This window comes from Equus caballus, chromosome 31 (assembly GCF_041296265.1).
Source record: "Equus caballus isolate H_3958 breed thoroughbred chromosome 31, TB-T2T, whole genome shotgun sequence".
Classification (NCBI taxonomy): domain Eukaryota; kingdom Metazoa; phylum Chordata; class Mammalia; order Perissodactyla; family Equidae; genus Equus; species Equus caballus.
In genome coordinates this window covers 7,832,855-7,853,370 of record NC_091714.1, presented here as the reverse complement: position 1 = coordinate 7,853,370, position 20,516 = coordinate 7,832,855, and the positions used below count along the sequence as shown (strand labels likewise).

At 47.4% G+C, this 20,516-nt stretch overlaps 1 protein-coding gene across 3 annotated transcripts in view; it reads right to left on the bottom strand.

Moving 5' to 3' along the window:
- AGPAT4 (1-acylglycerol-3-phosphate O-acyltransferase 4) overlaps positions 1-20,516 on the bottom strand; it is a 123,793-nt gene that overhangs the window by 30,242 nt on the left and 73,035 nt on the right. The window contains exon 1 of one of the 3 annotated variants that reach the window (XM_014738148.3): positions 3,694-3,929. The exons of the other annotated variants lie outside the window; for them this stretch is intronic. Within the exon in view, the coding sequence (XP_014593634.1) occupies positions 3,694-3,889 (196 nt within the window). The 5' untranslated portion in view covers positions 3,890-3,929. Of the gene's footprint in view, positions 1-3,693; positions 3,930-20,516 lie in introns of those variants that run through there. 3 annotated transcript variants of the gene reach the window in all.

Sequence of the window (20,516 nt, the reverse complement as noted above, 5' to 3'; positions counted from 1 at the left end):
GGGCAAGGATAAATTAGCGCCAGTGTCCCGGAGGCCTAACTGAAACTATTGCAACATCCTTGTTAGGAGCTTGTGAAAATGGTGATGAAAGCTATAGCAATGTAGGAGCTTCAAAATGAAATTTTAGTGAAATGAAACGAAAGCTGAAGGTGATCAGCAGCTGGACGGGCGAGTCCTCCGTGAAGGTCATACCCCTTGTTTATCACCTGTTAATGGGGAACACGTTTAGTAGAGGACTCACTCACTCGTCACCCGCCCTGTACACACACACACACACACACAAAGACAAGCAGGTGTGGTCTAGACTCTAGCCAACCCTCATGTTTTAAAGGCTTGACTGGCTGTCTCTGAAAAACCTTTCTCCTCGAGGCTGGAGACTGATGCTTTTGAACTGGAGCACCAGAACTTTCTAGAAGGCATTGCCATCTGGTTTCTAAGCGGTGAGCACTGTGGGTCTTTGGACAAGTGAACCTCACAGCATGTCAGTGTCCTAATCTTTAGAATGGGATTGCCTCACAGGGTTTCATGAGAATTAAAGTGCAGAGCACCGAGTAAGTTACCGACACATCCAGGCATCCGGTAGCTATGAGTAGCATTAAAAAAGGTCCCCTTCCTCAACACTGAAAAGTGTCTACCTATTCCTAGGAGTGGAGAACACGCCAGGCCCCCAGTGAGTTGTCCCACAGGCAGTGACATTGGTGGGACCTAGAAGTGGCAAGTTGGGGAAGAAAATTAAATGTTTAGGGAGGGCTGAAGCACAGCCCTGTCCTAGCAGAGCAGCCATGCTAGTGGGGACAAAGGGACAGTTTGTTACCACTGGATAGAAACCTGTTTCTATTGCTGCCCTGATTTCCTCTAAGAGATGGATGGGCAGGACCAATCTATTCTGGTAATGACCACGGAGCACAGATAAGCCCCAAAGCAGAAGTACAGGGGAGTCAGCGAGATGAAGCTGAATGGTTCCGTGTGACCCGCATCCTGCTGTCACTCTGCAAATACCTCCGGATGCCTCTCTGTGCCCTACTCCCAGCTGCCCAAGGCCAGGCCGTGCACCCAATTCTACTCCCCCCAGTACCCTCCCGAGCATTTATCACACTTGGGACACAGCGTGAGATTGTCTCCCCCCTTATAGGACACAAGCCCCTTGAGGCAAGGACTGCAGCATTGGTGCCCCCTAACTCTAGCCTTAACTCCAGAACCCGGCACAGTGCCGGCACGTTGATGCTTTTGACAAACGCTGTTTGGCGACCTAGTGTGTACAGCACGATGCGAGGGCCTGGAGATGTAACAGCGAATGTATGAGTCAGGTTCCTACCTCCTGGAGCCGACGGTCCAGCAAGAAGACAGTTACAGACTCACAAGTCGGGTGACAGGGAGAGGAGAGCTTATTCACAGGATGGGTGGCTGCTGAATACCGTGCTCATGATCAAGGGGGTCAGACACAGCCAGGCTCCAGTCCTGGTGGGTCCCTCACTGGTTGTGAGACTCAGCATGTTTCTCAAGGTCCCTTAAGCCTCAGTGTCCTTGTCTGTAAAATGGGGGCAGGAAAATCTTGTAGAGATGCTCTGGGTATTCAATCCGATTATGCATCCAGGGCACCTAGCATAATGTTGCACATAGCGGGTCACAAGTGAGTAGCCAGCCTATTACCATTACACGCATAGTTATTTTATAGCACACAAAGCTCTGTGCCCACTGAAGGAGAGAGGGTAGGAGCGGGGAGAGAGACAGACAGACAGAGACAGACAGAGAGAGCAGTGACTTCTGGACCAGAGTAAGGAGTTATGATTGATGATTTCACAATAAAGGCAAGGAGAAATCACGGGAGTGTTTTAAAATCGGCACACAGCAGCACCTAATTTGCATTTAGAAAAGATCATTCTGGCTGAAGTGGGGACAGAATGGAAGAGTCGGGCAGAAGCAGGGAAGCCAGTTAGGAGGCGATGGCAAGAGCCCAGTGTGAGGTGATGGTGGCCGGGACCAGACAGGTGACAGCAGAGAGGGGGCTAACTTCTCACTCATCTCGACGGGCCGTCAGCTATACAAGTGAACACCAATCTTGCTGTGTAGAAGAGGTTTCTTTCCTTTTTTCCCCCCGAAGTGTTTCAGGTTTTTTATTCACAAGAAATTCATTTATATAGTCATATTGTAAAAGAATTCAAATGATCCAGAAGTATATAGAGGAAAACGTAAAATTTCCTTGATGGCTTTGTAAGGTGTCAGGCTGGGTGGGACTACATTTCCCAGAATTCCCTTTCTTGTTTGTTTCTGGGTAAGGGAGGCCACAAGGGACACACTTACGAGATTTGACAGATGGAAGGGAAGCCCTGCCATTTTGTAGCTTACATGTGTTGTTGCTGATTTGCGGATTCACCTCCTCAGCGTTAAGCAGCAGCTGGGCTTGCAACTGCTCCTCCATCTCCCGTACCCTTCCAGCTTCTCTGATTCCTGAGCCGGGTGTGTGTGTCTGCTCCCTGACTGAGGGCGCAGCTTCTGCAGGGCCCCCACCCCATCCATGGAGGATGCAGTAAGAACTGACCCGGGTTTCAGTCTGTCCTCGTAGGGCTGCAGCTTGTGCTTGGGGGTTCCAACCTCTTGATCACCCCATTTTACATCCACACCCCCTCCTGACTTCCTCCTGGGACTTGAAACTCCGCAATGAGTTGCAGAGACAACACCGTTACAGAGAGCTTGACAGCCCCACAGGTGAATAAGGTCAATTCCCTGAGGCCACTCCCTTTTCAGGTGTCTGCATATCTGCCCTGGCTCTGCTTCTCGAACCCTGATGAACCATGACAGGGCATCTCCTCCTCCCCTCCCCCAGCCCCACTCCCTCTGTTTGGAAGGTAGCTTTCTAGCCCTGCTCCTAGGCATTCACACACAAACACAGACACAGACAGACAGATACACACACACACACACACACACACACACACACACGCTTTCCCCCTCACAAATGAGTTCATACTTTATCAACCTTTGTAAACATATACATATAGTTATTTTCTCCAAATGGTGTATTTTGGATCTTTCCATGTTAATACATATACATAGTGATATTAGCAAATATTTATTGGGCTCTGGTCGTGTGCTGGCACCGTTTCAAGGGCTTTATGTGTGCTATTGTATTAAATCCTCACATTAACCCTATGAGACTGGGGGCAGTACTATTAACCCCATTTTAAAGCTGAAGAAACGGAGGCACAGGGGTAGCTCTCATCCTCTGTTCAGTATATGAAATTACCATTTTTTTAGGTCAAAAAGAACCAGGGTGGCGATTTCATAAAGGCTAGCACCATAGCTGCAGGCAGTTTGTGCTGTGACTATACCATGATTTCTTTAGCCATTCTGCTCTTGATGAGCATCTTTCCCTTGTTTGTCCCTGTGACAAATACTGCAATAAACATCCTTGAAAATGCATGTTATAAAAAAATATTGGTGAAAGTATTTTTCCAACATAGGTACACCAAGAAGTAGAATTGTGGATTGAAGAGTATGCATATTTTACATTTTTATGCATATTTCCAAAGTGCCTTCCAAAAGGATCGCACCAATTTATGCTTGAATCAACAGTGTGGGAGAGGGTCTCTTTCCGGCTGCCTGGACTAACACTGCAAACCCCTTGAAGGCTGGGACCCACTGTGTCCTTCAACACATATTCCTATAGAGTACGGAGTAAGTCTTGTCAATTACCTTGTGACATCCTCAAGGCAGCTCCTGAGTCTTGTTCATCTGTCTCCCACATCCTTGCTCCAATAGCCGACACATGGTAGGTACTCAAAAAGCTTTTGCCTTTAGTGGAATGATAACTGGCTGATGTTTTAGTTGGATGTTCCCGTGTAAGTAACTGCCTGCAACTTACAAATATTGACATGAATTGAGGTTTCATTTGCTTTCCTGTGTGGTTGCTCTGAATGCTGTGGGCCAGGGCCTGGCTCAGGCCTTCCCTCAACAGTTTCACAGCCGACTGCCAGGCAGCCCCATCTTCTGCCTAACTGGGCTGCTCCCATTTGAGGTGGGGCATCTGTCATTCAAGTTACCTGCACTCCGTACCATCGCGCGTCGAATGTCAGGGCTTTCCAGCTGCCCAGGCTCAGGGCCGGCGGTGGTGCCTTCAGCCCTCATGTCCTGGGGCTCCATGAGGTCTGTCAGGGGCTCCCTCCACATGAACACCTGTTTCAGTCTGTCCTGCCCACTCTCCCCAGCAGCCTGGGATGGTGGCAGATCTCAGAGTTGCTCTGACCCCCTCGCTCCATGGAAATGGTGGTGCCATTTCCTTTCAAAGGACACATTCTTTGGAACCTCTAATTTAACTAAGAACATTGCCAAAGGGCACAGGTACCTACTCGGTGCCTGCGATCCTGCTCAGAAAGTATGAGCCGGTGAGTAGGGCGAAGGAGGCCTGGGAGAAAGCAATGCCCTTCTGATGTTTATTCAGGGGAAAATCACTTGTGAAGAGTTTCAGATTACAGTCCTATGATTTAGCATTGGATGCCAGGAGTCAACAAGAAATGCCACCAGGGTAAACATTCTAGAAGCAAAGAGAAGGTCTTTGACCCCAGGCATTTACCTCCTTGTGTGGGTGTCCAACTCAACGCACTTAAGCAACCAGGAAAGAGCAATCGAAGCTTTTACCTAACGAGAATTGCAGCCAGTAGTTGAGTAGTTAATTGAAAAGGATCAAAGCTAGCAATTACAACAACGCCTCCAATCAAAATTGAAGCAGAAGAAGGGGGAAGTGGGAGAGGCTCCTTCTGACACCCCAGAGAAGAGGTTGCAGTGACTGGTACTGAGAGGGGTCCCAGTGGGAGAATGCCAGAAGGGAGGGAACCAGGCCAGTGAAATCCCAGTGATCTAGGTGTTCCCAGGTCTTCCCCAGAGCCATCTAAGACCACCATAACTTGGCAGTGGCGTCTTGACAAGGACATGGTCTATCTGTAGCCACGTCTCTTCAGGGCACCGCCTGACACATGGCTGAGCATGGAGAGGGCGTTCTGTGCAGGCCCCAGGGCACCCCAAGGAGACAGGACCGATGAGGTCCCTGCCCAGGAAGCCCACTTGGGAAAGCAGCTCGGGCTTGACTGCTCCAAGGTCAGGTGCTGCCAGGCAAAGACAATGTGCAGATACAGATCTGCTGAGCTCCATGCTCCAGCTTCCTGGGCCTGGCCCTCCTGCGAGCTGTTAGTATTTAGTGAGCCAAAGAGATTGCCGCCCTGGGCCTGAGTCATCCAAGGGAATCTCAGTGGTCCTAATGTCCAGGAAACAGAAAAGGCAAAGAGGAGGACAGGGGCCGGGCCCGTGGCCGAGTGGTTAAGTTCACACACTCCACTTCAGTGGCCCAGGGTTTCGTCAGTTCGGATCCTGGGCGTGGACATGGCACTGCTCATCAAGCCGTGCTGAGGCGGCATCCCACATGCCACAACTAGAAGGACCCACAGCTGAAAATGTACAGCTATGTACCGGGGGGCTTCGGGGAGAAAAAGGAAAGATAAAATCTTAAAAAAAAAAGAGCAGGAGAACAGAAATGTCTGGAGCGTGGTGCAGCCGCTGTTCTTCCTCAGTCTGTCCCCGCGGAACGCCTAACTGGGGCACTCAGGGGACTCTGCGCATTTCTTCTTGATCAGTCTGTAACTGCTGACCTTGGAGTGGGGCGGGCAGCCCTGGAACCCTTTCACTGAACAGTATTTGATGCCCCTGGGCTCTGCCCCCATCCAGGAGCCTGTGGTGGGACCGAGTCCTGGGACCCAGGTTGGGCTTGTGACGCCGGCCTGGCCAATGGGCCTCTCCAGGGAAGGTGAGTGGCCTTTTGTCCCATTTTGAGATGTTCACTTTGCCAAATGTTGCCATCTTTACTCTTACCCTGGCTGCTCCCCGAGGGCAGGGTGGCCGGGCTTTTTCTCAGCAGCCCGGCCACCCCTGGACTCTGTTCTTGGGGCCACACCTGGCTCCAGCGGGTTGCAGTTGCTTGTTTTGCAAACTCCCCTTGGAGACCCCTGGGGCCAGTCCCAGCTACCTGCAGGGATGGCCAGGGAGAGACCTTCTCTGCAAAATCCCCATCTGCTGCCTACACTTTCGGGCCGATGGAGGGACCACACCCGTGTGGCTGTAAGGACCGTGGTCTGAGTACAGATTTGTCTTTGTTGTATTAGCTACTGTGCTGTTAGCTTAATCACAGGTAGAAAATAAGAGGTAGATGGACAAAAGGAAAAGTAGGGTAGGGAAGAGAGGCACCTATTTCATGTGTGTAAAGAAGGAGGAAGAGGAGGAAAATACTAACAACCAACATTTACTGAGGCAGCTCACAATGTCCCATGAGAGCCACTGTCACTGTCCCCATTTTACAGCTGAGGACATGGAAGCACTGAGCCGAGGCAGCCGGCTAGGAAGCGGGCGTGTTAGGGGTGGAACCCAGGCAGGGGGACAGTAGGCCCCTGAAGACTCTCGTGATGCACAAGGACTGAAGGCCATGATTATATGGGCTGAGCGGGGAGGGAGAAAGGGAAAGAGCATTTTGAGAGGTAGGGAGATAAGATGATCATTGACCTCAGACAGCTGTGGTCAGTTCCTTATCTGTAAAGAAAGACACCCAACTCAAAGGTTGGCTGTGAAAGTCAAATATACAGGAGTATTTAACACACGCCTGGCACAGAACCAGTGCCTTCCTTCTCCCAAATACCACTGCCATGAATGATGACGTAGCAGTGACAACAAAGGAAAGAATTAAGGGACAGAGACAGACAGCCAGGAAAGAAACAAGCAGCACACCCGCTGAGTGTCCACATCCAGGCAGCCCCAGCGCTACCCTGTCCTCAGCCCTGACACCTGTCCAGACACAGCAGATGCTGCACAGCCAAAGCCCCAGCTCCATCCTGGTCCAGATCCCAGGAGTCCACATGCTTTCTGGGAACCCCAACAATGCTTCCACCACAGCCACGATCTTCCCATGGCCCAGGCAGACGGGGTACAAAGGCTGCCTCCTTCCACACCAAGTCTTTCACCCAGGTTTCTGCTCCCCCGCAGCTTGACAGGACTGCCATTTTCTCTCCTCTCCGCGGCCCTTCTGGCAGAAGCGTGGAGGAGAATCCTGACAAGATGGGGGGGCAGAGGTCCTGTAGAAAAGACCTGGACCATTGATCAGAGTTCACTGTTCAAACACTGTCAACGGCCAGAATCTCCCACATCTGCAGATATGGGAGAGATGCAACCAAGGAAAATGGTACTTTTATAATCAACTTTATCTAATTTTAATAATTGTATAATTACTTATAATCTCTAATGTAAGTATATATAATTATGTATTTATAATAGCTTTTTATGATTTAGCTTGGATAATAATTTAGGTTAAAAAATTAAACCTCTCGTCTTCAAAAGCCTGTAAAAATGCAAAAACAGAGCTCTGGAGTTTCTAGTCCATGAAGGATATGGCCCCCCTCCTGTCCCGGACGCAGAGAAGCATGCTTTCCCCTGGCCTGGACGGCGCTGGGGCCCGGGGAGAGACAGGCAGCATGCTCCTTTGTGCCTTTTCCATGCCCTTGACCTTGAGGTCACTCATCAATTTACAGGTGCCAGCCCGGCACTCTCCTGGCCCTGTACAAAAGTTGGAATAAAAACATGAAATTGCACAAGGTGGGAGGGGCTGATAAACAGGAAGGATTTGGCCCAGCTCTTGACCCCATAGTGTTACTGAAGGTGCTGGCCTCCACACACAGGAGCTGGGTGGTCCCCGAGGGATCCCACAGAGACGCTGTGACAGGGAGTGGAGTTCATGACCAAATGCAGCTGTCATGTTACAATGCTTGATGCGGGAGTCTGGGAGTTCTGGTCTGAGCCCAGCTGCCTACGGGTCCCCATCCACCTCTGGACTAGTCTAGGCCAGTCCACCTGCAGGGTCTACTGCAGAGCCAGCCAGGCCCTACTCCCCACACACAGCTGCCCCTGCCCAGCTCCCCACTTGGCTGGAGCAGGTCCCTCCCCACCTAGCCACGCCCCACGGACCATCCTTACCACTTCCTGTCTTTTCCCCACTTCTGTCTTCCATTCCAGCCTTACCTATCCTCCCAGGCTCAGTACATGCCCATGTTGCCATGAACTCTTGGATCTAAGGCCACACAGATATGAGTCTTCCTCACTTCCTGACACTAAGCGTGCTTTACTCATTTGGGCACTTGCTCGTACGTTATTCTGAATGATTCTTAGTTAATTCCCCAGCATGTGCCTTTCCACAACCACCAGAATTCAGCGCTTTCTTTCCATGACCCCAGTTGGGAGCCCAGTTGTACTCCAAGCCTTTTGGTCTACCTCCCAGAGTCTTCCTAGCTTTCCCACTTCCATGCCCAGGTCACTGAAAGATGCTGAGGCAAGAAGCCCATAAATAAAGACACAGGATATCTGGGCTATTAAATTTTCATGGAGTTGATGAGGAAAGTAACATATAAAAAGGCTCCTTAGAGGGGGCTAGAAGGAGAGAAAGTTTGAGAAGCCCCACCATACATCTCTGACTTTGATTGATCTGCTATATGCTGGCATCACAGAAGCCAGTTCCTCTTGATAACACAGCATCCTCCATCACTGTTCTCCTCGCAGCCCTTGTGAACTACCTATTTCTGTGTAACTTTGCCCTTAGCAGAATATGACGGGAGTGGACTTTGCCTGGTATGTTCTTGGGGCTCAAATCTTAAAGAGCTAATGCTGCTACATTGTAACCTTCTCGAAGCCTGGAGATGGCAGGTCAGGGCAATGAGCGGCCATGAAAAGATGTGCCTGAAAGGGGGGCAAAAGTGCTGCTTCTTCCCCACTTACATCCTCGCAAATGAGGAGAGGGGAATTGGGTAACTGATTTTGACATAGAGATGCACTGAGAGCAGGCAGTATAAATACCACAAGCATTCACAGTGTGTGTGAACATGGAGTGAACAACGCTGGGAGCGGGAAAGCGGCTTACTATCAAGTAGAGTCATCACTCTGTTTCCAATTGTTGGGTTAAGCTTTCAGAAAGAGGCAAAGTGTCAAGAAATATGAAACCCTATGCTTCCTGCCTTCAATCAAAACCCTCTGGGTGGGAGGAAAGGGAAAGGAAGGGTCTAGAAGCCAACCCCCATCCCACCACTCTGGTGCCCTGACATTTGGCTTCTCAAAACTCCCTTTCAAGAAAGCAGCTGAGAGACCACTGAGCCGTGACACCTATGCCACTTGATTATCCAGTCCTGGATCTGTCAATGTTCTTATTCATCCCGTCATCAGATATGGATGCAGAGCCCACTGGAGGCCTAGCACTATGTGGGTGCTTCGATGTGGCAGAGAGCAAACAGATTCTAGATGGGGAGATGAGCAGCAAAAACAAACAGCCACAGAGACACATGACATGGCGGATGGCTGTAAGTGCTGTGATGGCAACAGGAAGGGGGAGGGCTGGAGGAACCAGAGGGCCTGGGGGGATCTCTCATAGAGGGCTCAGAGACGGCCTCTCTGGAAGTCACTTAAGGTTAGAACATGGTCTAATTGAAATAGGATCTGCGAGAATATAGGCTCTACTAGATAAGGGGCTCGTTTTGTTCATGGGTATTTCCAGTGCTTCGACTTGGGAACACACTTTGACACTTTGAGGATGACTTTGGCTGTTGTGTAGACAATAAAGTCAGCAGGCTCAGGGTAGAGGCCAGCTATGGGGAGTGGGCTACTGTGATCAGCCAGGGGACAGGGGAGCATGGGCTCGGTGGTAGTGGGCACATGGAGGAGGAGTCGGGGTCAGGGTCCTGCTGAAGGTAGAGTGGACAGGATTTGCTGTTAGGCTAGATGTGGTGTGGGAGAAGAGAAGGTTGAGGGGCAGTGCCAAGATGTTCGCCCTGAACAGCCGGGATGTGGGGTGGACTTGCTGTTAAGTGAGGTGCTATTGCTGAGGGAGGTAGGGCAGGTGGTGGGGGGATGGGGGGTTGGGGGGGATTGTGTTCAGACACATTAGTCCAGTGTGGGGATCTAGCCCTCCTGGCTCAGAGGAGGTGGTATGATGGTAACAGTTCTATCCCACCATGGCCTTGCTCTGCCACTGCCTTTGACACCCCTCCCCTGACACCGCTCAACCCTCTGATAACTCTATCCCCACTTCCCACATCTCTTTTTCTCTTCCAAACCCTGCTAGTAATTCTTCTCACCACACTTTCCCACTCAGTCACCCGTGGAAGTGTACTGGTCAGCTTCCCATCGCATCTGGGCACTTGGCAAGACTAGACATGGGACTTCACTGGGCCTTGAAGCAGTGACAGCTCAGGATTAGCAAGCACCATTGGCACCCAGATTTTGTTCTAAGGACCACTTCCCCGCCATGTTTCCTGACAGGAGGCACACTACCCACAGTGAGCAGCAGTGCCTGGGATGTTCTCATGGACCACTCTGAACCTGGATCCATTGAGCGATGATGTCTAATGTCTAGTTTACCATCCAGAGAGGGAGAAGCACAGGTTCAACTCCACTCCAGGAGGCACTTGCTTATGCCCAGAGTGAGGACAGGAGAATCAAAACCCATGGTGTTAAACTATAAAAAAGGTGGGAGGGGTCTAAGTTAAGAAAGACTCAAAAGATATAGCAACCAAGTGCAACGTCTGCACCCTATTTAAATCTAGATTTAAACACTCCAAATGTGAAAAAAAATTAGAAACAAATTGGAGAAATCTGAATCTGGATGATGTCACATGATACTAAGAAAATTGTTCCCACTGTCACCAAGTAAAGTTCCAACACCTTAGTCCGGACTGCAGAAGTTGGACCCTTGACCCCTCACTCTTTCTTGGCAGAGTGACTTTGGGGGTTCTCCATCTCCCCCATCTCAGGCTCCTGATGTCTAAAGTGGAGACAACGCCCACCACACGGGCTTCGGTGGAGCTCACGTGTCAGTGCCTGGTGAGTGGTAAATAAAGCTAGGTCTTCAGTGGTTATTGACTTTGGGCGACGTTTCTGTCCTTACTCAAACGAGCAAGTTCTTACTAAGTGCTTTCTCTGCCACGTCTGGGCATCACAGGGGAGGGATGGTGGATGTCTGAGATTCCAGGCTTCCTACAGAACTAAGATCAGAAGCATCCACATAGGGGCCAGCCCCATGGCCCAGTGGTTAAGTTTGCATGCTCTGCTATGGTGGGCCAGGGTTTCGCTGGTTCGGATCCTGGGTGCCGACATGGCACCTGCCACTCATCATGCCGTGTTGAGGGGGTGTCCCACATAGTACAACCAGAAGGACCCCCAACTAAAATATACAACTATGTACTGGGAGGATTTGGGGAGAAAAAGCAGAAAGAAAAAAGAAGATTGACAACAGTTGTTAGCTCAGGTGCCAATCTTTAAAAAAAAAGAAGCATCCACGTAAAACAGGTTTATTAACATGTTGCAAAGTGTCCGGCCGAGAGCAGACACTCAACAGCAACAGACACTCATCCCTCTCTTCTCTCCAACTCTTCACACACCACACCTCTCCCTATCTGATGCAAATCCTGGTGGCCCCGAGACACAGATCTAATCCCCCTCCTTTGGAAAGCTACCCCAGACTCCAGATGCTGAAGTGCCCTTGACTTCTGAACTGATCTTGTCTTCACTGCTTCGCGGTGGCAGGTACATATGCCTTGGGGCTCTTATCCTCTTGAGCTATTACTGAAATGTGGTGTTATTCAAATTCTCAGATGTTTCTGGAAGCCTAGACTTCAACTACCCCTTCCTAAGATCTCAGTCAAAGTAGTCCTTCTAGAATTACTTGTGGTTATTTTAAGGAAAGAAAGATTTCTTGAAGCCAAGAAGTATGAAGGCCATGGTCTTATTCCAAGGTGTTTCCCTTCCCATTTGCACAAAGATGTTATAACCTTGTTAAGCCTCAGGTCCAAATGTTCTATAGTCATGTGTCGCCTAACGATGTCTCAGTCAATGACGGAGAACATATACAATGGTGGTCCCACAAAATTAGTATCATAGAGCCTGGGTGTGTAGTAGGCTGTACCATTTGGGTTTGTGTAAGTTCACTCTATGATGTTCGCACAACGACGAAATCACCTAACAACGCATTTCTCAGAATGTCTCCCCTTGTTAAGCGATGCATGACTATACTTGAAGATGGCAAGCCTTTCCCTACATCCTTTAACAGAAATAGGGATAAGATGGTCCTCTCAAAGTAAACTGTAAAAGCAAATACCGAGGGACAGTCCAGAGATATACAGAAGTCATCTTAAGGAGAACAAATGGTTTCCAGGCCAAGACTCAGACACCACCCCTGAAATGGCCACATTTGCAGAAAGAGTGAATCAACTGGGAGGCATGTTGGTCACTCAGGAGCAATGGCTGCGCTCCCTTCCGGGAGCCAGCCCTGTCCGCATGGCTTATCCACACTGTCATTGCACACCCATCACTGGCGGTGCCAGACCCCGGCATCCATCCCACTCCCTTTGCCGAGATCACAAATGTGCTTATCCACCTGCTGAGTGTCATCTGACTTCACGTGCAGATCAGCCTTAAGGGCAAAAATGTGTTGATTAGAGATATGAGCATTCACAGCCTCTTACCGTCTCTATTGAGAAATAGATTATTAACTGCATTCTAATTTTCATACATAAGTGTTTCATAAGATGGCTCAATAGGAGTTCATCAGAGGCTGATTAAAATAATAATATCAAATGTCTTAGCCTAACAAACTGAGGATCAGACTCTGGAATGTGATAACTCAGGGTCCAGCCACCCTGTGGGGAGCTCCATCCACCTCCACACTCTCTCCCACAGCTCCTGCGCAAGCAGCCGTACTCCAAGTGGTCAAGAATTTTAACTCACGGCCAACTCGCGGGTCATCTGCTCAGGCCACTACAGTCTCCCTTGCCATCCACTGCCCGTTGTCCTGGTCCCGTCAGTCCTACCTCGTTCGTGTCTGCTGCCATCTGTTCTCTTTCCTATTCCCAGGGTTGCCCTCGTCAACCCCTGATGACCTGCTATCTGGTCTCTCTGCTTCCAGTGTCACCTGCTCCCATCATGCAATCTGTGCCTGCTGTCAGCTTAGCCCTGTCAACACCCTCCCTGACTCCTCACCCTCCACGGAGGGAGGGAGAGTCCCTAGCTAGGCCCTACTGCTTGGCCCAAACTCTTTCCTCCCCTTCTTTCTACCACAGACCTCGAGCTAAGGTCAAGTTGAACCACATGCCGTTCTTGGAACTCCCTAGAACGCCGTGTACCCACCCCTTCCTTTCCAGAGAATGTCCAAACTGTGTCTGCCCTCCAAGTCTCAGCTCAAATGAGATCTCATCCGTGATCTTTTTCCTGATGCCCTCACCCTCTCCCTCCATTAGAAGTCATTTGTCTCTCTTCCGAATCCCCCGCTGGGGATGCTGCGTCCATAGGACTTTGCCATCAGGCAGACCTGATCTGAACTCCCATTCCGTCACTTTCTAGCTCTATGACATCAGCATAATACTTCACCTCTCTGGACTCCAGTTTCTCTATAAAATAGGAATAATGTAATATCACTCACCAATTTTTTTCTTTCTTAAGGATTGGCACCTGAGCTAACATCTGCTGCCAATCTTCATGTTTTTTTTTTTCTTCTCCCCAAAGCCCCCAGTACATAGTTGTATAGTCTAGTTGTAGGTCCTTCTCTAAGAAAGGAAAAGAAAGTCCGCAGTTAACCTAAGGCACGGCACGCGTGGGAAGATGCACTAGATTTCAGGCACACTCAGATGAGAATATGCATCTCGGAACAGCTAAGATGTCACCGAAGTTCAGGGCCTGCACAAAGACAGTGCTTTATGGAAAACGAAACAAAAACTCGAAAGAATTGCACCAAGGTTCCTTTTGGCCTCTGCTGGGGTGGCAGTGAGAGGAGGGGGTGACGGAGATAGTAGGGCAGAAGGCATCCGAGCTGGCGAACCCCAGGCCGCTAAAGCAGGGCATGTGAACTTAACTGCTCAGCCCTGGGCCAGACCCCTAGAGCAACCTTTAATTGTTGAGGACAGTGTATAAATTGTTTCTTCTTGGGGCTGGCCCCGTGGCCGAGTGGTTAAGTTTGTGCGCTCCACTGCAGGCGGCCTAGTGTTTCGTTGGTTCGAATCCTGGGTGCGGACATGGCACTGCTCATCAAACCACGCTGAGGCAGCGTCCCACATGCCACAACTAGAAGGACCCACAACGAAGAATATACAACTATGTATCAGGGGGGCTTTGGGGAGAAAAAGGAAAAAATAAAATCTTTAAAAAAAAATTGTTTCTTCTTCTCTCATACTTGTGATAAACGAGGTCACCAGAGAGTTCTAAATCTTCCCTAATGTCAGTTCTTTCAAGTGAAACTTCTTGCAAGTGTTTTCAACAAGGTAATGTCTGGTCCCTATTAAGCTTGCCAGATAGAATACAAAGTTAGTGAAATTTGAATATCAGATAAACTGCGAATTATTCTTTAGCCTAAGTATGCCTCTGCAATGCAGTGAGCCATGCCATCCCTGGGACATATTCAAACTAAACAATGATTCATTGTTTCTCTGAAATTCAAATTTAACTAGGAGTCCTGCATTTTTATTTGTTAAGTCTGGCAGTCGGCGACTTTATCCACCCAGCAGTAGCCATGGCAACAAGCCCTGATGTGGTTCTAGGAAGGCAGGTCTGGACCAGCTGGAAACTAACAGTTAGGATTGAACGGCCATGGACAGGTCCACGGTGGGGGCTGTCACCAACATCACCTCCTGTAACCCTGATGGCCACCTGGTGAGAAGGGCATTTACTCCCTGTTTTACGGATGACAACATGGAAGCTATGTGGCTTTCCCAAGGTCACGCCAATTCTGGGGAGCAGAATAACTGAGCTCAGCTGCCGCCACCTGGAATTCCTGGCAGTGGATGGCACAGTTCCTCTCATCCTGCCGGCCTCATGAATATGCAGAACACGTGTTTCTTAGAATCTTAGCCATTTTTAAATAATAAACCTGTGCTTCCATTATGTCCCAATCTTTCAAAGGTCCCTGAGAACTCATTTTACCAGGGTTTGCCTGAGCTTCAGTTAATCAAGTGGTGAAGCCAGCGAGTGGGTACAATGACCGGTTACTAAACACTAATTGCTTGGCAGCCTTGGGAACCCCAAAGCCAAGAATTACGAGGCTTTGCCATCTGTGAGCTGTCCTAGGTAATCCCCATCCAGCTCTTCCTGTGATGACTAATTAATGCGGGCCAGTCCAAGACTGACACAAGATCCCAGCATCCAGCCCGCTGGCGCGAAGGTGAGGTACCCCAGCCCAGGGGGTCAGTGGAAGGACACAAATGAGATGGAGGAGAAGGGAAGGAGGGAAGGAGTCAAGGAAGGAGGGAGGAAGGGAGAAGAAACATTTACTGAGCGCTTACTGTATGCAGGCAGTGAGCTAAGTTTGTTACATATGATAACTCATTTCTCTAGCCCCGTAGTCCCTGGCAGGGCAAGTATCACTCCGCACAGAGGCAGAAACTGAGGCTCAGAAAGTTTTAGTGACTTGCCAGGGGTCTCTGCTTTGTGCACTTCCATCCCAGGCCATGGGGGGGCGGGCACAGCTGCGTGCTCCCTCCTTCAGATTCCTTCTGCCCTACTATCTCCATCACCCCCTCGCTCCTTCCTCTCACTCCCACCCCAGCAGAGGCCAAACCTTGGTGCAATTCTGTCGTGTTTCTGTTTCGTTTTCCGTAAAGTACTGTCCTCGTGCAGGCCCTGAACTTCGGTGACATCTTAGCTGTTCCGAGATGCATATTTGTTCTCATCTGGTTGTGCCTGAAATCCGGTGCATCTTCCCACACATGCTGTGCCTTAGGTTAATTGTGGACTTTCTTTTCCTTTCTTAGAGACGTTGAAAATAACGATGCACCTTACAATCAGTGACGTCTTAGATTCTATGAAACGCAGAGATGAAAAAAGACAGGGCGCCCTTCGCAAACTGACGTCATTTAGATGGGCTATATCTGAAATGTGGCCATGTGTGTGCAAAGTGCCGGGGTTGGGGTGCAGGAAAGGAAGGATGAGCAAGAGCAGCACAGGGGCCGAGGGGCAGCGACACTATTCTGTATGACGCTGTCAACGTGGATACATAATAAGATACATTTATCAAGACCCATAGAATGTCCAACTCAAGGAGTGAACCCTAATGCGAACTGCGGACTTTGGTGAATATCATATCAACAGTGGTTCATCAACTGTCACAGATGCACCACAGGCATGCAGGATGCTGAGACTGGGGGAAGCTGTGCGTGTGCTTGTGTGCAGGGAGGGGGAGTGGTTATGTGAGAACTATCTGTGCTTTTTGCACAATTTTTCTGTAAATCTACAACTACTCTCAAAGCCTACTTCAGTAATTAAAAGAAAAAGACAGAATGAGTTCGTCCTTTTATATTTCTTCCATAAAAAATTACAAAGATGACATAAGATACTGCTTTGTGTTTGTGTCCCTGGCGATTGTCCCCTCCTCCCAGCCGGTGCCAGTCGTCTATGACCTGTCCACAGAGAGTTGATGGGACGCTTCACTAAGAAGAGAGCAAAATGGAGGAGATCCTCAGGCCTTAAGATGTGGATCAAGTGAGTCAAAAAATTCTTATTCTGCCTAAACTTCTGTACACCCCAGATCTCACTCTTTAATCATGTGGATGGGAAGAAAGGCCAGCGATATGCCAAGCCTGAACAGGTCTGAAGCAAAAAGGAGCAATTTAAACATGACCTGAAGTGCCCATCGCTACTGTAAGGATAAGCAGAGAGGAATTAATTATTAGAGAAGTAATGACCTTGGCCCTTGGGTCATGGTTAGATCTATTTAGCAAATAGACTGTAATCTAAGGTTACAACGAGAGTCAAGGATTGTTCTTTGTTCTCGACAAATATACTCAGGGGAAAACAGTTTTCCCAATCCAGGTATCCCATAAATAGAGATCGATTCGACTCGCGGCTACTCTTGCTGTTCAAATCTCCCGGCACCACCATGGTGGTTTCTGAATCCTTGAAGAATATAACATTAAGAAGGCTTACAATCTGATTCCAAATATAATAACGTATTTATTAACTGCTTGTTGCAGGTTATGCATAGTGACGATGTTTACAAACGTTGTCTTATATGATGAGGTGGGTATAGTTCACCCTTTGTACAGATGGGAACACCAAAGTGTAGAGTACTTGAGTGACACTCAAGGTCGCAAAGCCAGTAGGCATCCAATCCAGCATCAACCTAGGCCTGTCAGACCCCGGATCCCACACAGTTAACCACCCTGCTGTATGCAAATAAAGAGTAAGAAATATGTAAAACAGAATTTGGTGCTTGGGAAATGAATGAACCTAGGAGAAATGCACCATTGCAATATGAACTCGAGAGTAGAGAAGTGAGTCACTGAATGCTGCTCAGACCAAGGGGACCAACCCCCCCACCCCTTGTGCCACTATAGTTTGGATGCCAAGTAGCAGAAGGAAAGGGGACCAAACATCTTAGGTACAAGTGGATAGATTTTCCACCCTAGCAGTTTGGATGGTTGGCGAAACTAGAGCCAGACAAGATTAAAGATGTATCTATTTTTTTCCCACCTGTCGTAGTCCCAGAGACACTGATTGAATAATTAGGTTAAGAACACAATGGAGGTTAAATTGCAGCAATTTGATTTTTGTGGATTGACATGTAGAATATCAATAACCAAGATTTTGTCAGCTGTAGATTACATGACCTGAGAGATGGCATCTACATCATTCTGGTTGGTAAAGATGTGGTTGCAGAAAAGAGTTACAGTTACTGTGGACAAAACTAAACCACAAGGAGGTTATTGTTGCCTCAACAAGTTGAAACTCTGCTGTCAACACAGACTGAGTTTGATTACTGACTCTACTTTTTCTAGGTAATGACCTTGGACAAGTTATTTGTTTTTCTTTCAATTTTGAACACAGAAATGGTGCTTTCAACTCTTAATTCACATACCCCCATACTTTATAACCAGAGATGTACAGTTTACAGGGAAGTACACTGTACTCCTTCCTGGATTTATAGGGACTGTCCTATTTTGTGCACATTATTTGTCCCGTACTTTCAATGTGTCTTTCTTCTCTCTTTCCTTGCTTTCTTTTGGAATAACTATTTTAAATCATTTTTTCCCTCTCCACTAGTTTAGAAGTTATGCATTCTTACTACTTTCTAGGTAGTTTCCCTAGAACTTATAGCCTGCATGCCTAACTTATCAACCTCTAAGCTTAATCAACTCCTTAACCCTCCCTCCAGAAAATACTACTACCTTAAAATATTGTCTCAATTTATCCTTCCTCATTTTTTTTATGTTATTATGGTCTGATGTTTTAATTTTATCCTTTGAATTTAGCCCCACAAGACTCTGAATGTTTTACATAATCAGTGTTCACTTATTTTTATATCCATATATTTTTTCCTTTTTTTGTTCTTTTTTCATTCTTGCATCCCATATCATCCATCTGAGATCACTTTCTTTTCCTGAAATTTTATCTTCAGCATTTTCTTCAGTGAAGCTCTGATGTGACAGATATTGTTTACCTGAAAATATATTTATTTTGCCATTTTTCTTGGAAATTATTTTTGCAGGGCATAGACTTCTAGACGAGAGCATGTTTTTCTTTCAGCACACATTACAGACATGATTGTATTGTCTTCTGGCTTCTGCTGTTGCTGGTAGGAAGCTGGACTTTAGTCTGTCACTCTGGAAGGTGGTCTGCCTTTTTTCTTCTGGTGATATGTAATATCTTCTTTTGCATTTTGGCATTCTGCAATTTCACTATGATGTACCTAAAGGTGACTTTTTATCTTCCGTGGGTTTCACTGAGCTTCTTGAATCTTTGGATTGACATCAGTTCTGGAAAATTCTCAGCTATTGTCTCCTTTAATACTCTCCCTTCCCCACTTCTTCTGGAAGGACATACTTAATCTCTTTCCCATGTTTCTTTGATATTTTTCATCTCTGTGGCTCTGTTGCAGTCTGGATATTTCCTTTTATTGTGTCTTCCAGTTCACTAATACTCAGTTCAGCTGTGTTAAAGCTGACATTAACACTGTAGAGAGAGAGCAGGAGAGAGAGAAATTTTTTAATTCACTAGATTTTTATTTCTATAGGCTCTTTTGGTTCAAAACTTTCTTGGTTACTTTTTATAGCTTCTTGTTCTTCACAGGTGCCACAGGCCTCGTCCAAGACTATTTTAAAGTAAATGGTTTAATGGTTGGAGATGGTCTAGGGCATCTGAGAGATGTGAACATGGATTTCAAATCTGTAAGCAGGCTGCTCTCTGGTTACAACTCATCAGGGACGTTTATTACCTTCAGCTCAACTCAGAACAATACAAACTTCCTCGTAGGCCACTGGGCATGTGGGGTGGGTTTACTTTTGGTTGATCCTTACGTCAGGTGTATAGCCTTTTAGGTTCCAGTTTTATGGGGGAAGTCTCTCCTATTAGACAGGCTGCAGTGCAGGCTCTGCACTTAGATTTCCGTGTGTCCTGCTGCTGTAAAATCTGATGATCAAATCTGCCTGGTTCAGAACATATCCTCAAAAGCCCTTTTAGTTCCTGGCAAATTCTCTGAGCTCCTATCTTCCCTTAGATTTTGCCTTGTATGTCCTCACTATCTTGATAGCAATTTGATACTTTTAAGAAGATTTAAAAAATATATATATTTTATCCAGTATTTTTACTTACTGTCAGAAGAGGAGTTGGGCAAAATGACCTAATGCCATGTTATCGGAAATGGAAGTCAATTCTGCTTCAAGATCATTAACTTTTCTAAGCCTTAATTTTCCTAAATGTAAAATGGGGTAAGTAATCATTGTTGGCAGTCGTGCTGTCCTGTATGGTGGCCACTAGCCACATGTGACTACTGAGCATTTGAAATATGGCTGGAGCCCACTGAGATATGCTGTAGGTGTAAAAGAAAATTGGGCTTTGAAGACTTAGAACAGGGAACGGAATGTAAACTATCTCATTAATCATTTTTTTTTTACAACGGTTACATTTTGAAATGATAATTTGAATGTACTGTGTTAATAAGATATATAATTAAAATTAATTTCACCCATTTCCCTTAATATTTTTAATGTGGCCTCCAGAAGATTAAAAATGACATATGTGATTTTCATTATACCTCTAACAGCAGTCATCTGGAAGATAAAGTGAGAACTTCTTAGGATGTTTACAAAGACCCTTTATGAGCTGTTCCCATGTCCTTTATCAGCCTCATTGCCAAGCTTGGTCACCATTCCCTTGTATGTGAGTATGAGTGTCCTCCACAAGACTGTTACTTGAGGAAAGAAACATTTTATTCATCTTTGTGTTGTCAGACCTGGTGCCCATTACCTAGTAGGAGCTCAGTAAGCATTGGAGTAATGAATGAATGATGACTTCCCATGGATGGTCTGATACGCTTACCTTTCAGATGGGAACACCTCTCCTTACTTCTGGTTTCACGAGGAGGGGTCTTTCCCTAGGTAAATGCCTGCCCTTACAGCACCCTTTACTCACTTGCTCCAGGAGAGATGGGGTGATTTACATGACCGGTGAGCTTGGGAAGGCTCAGT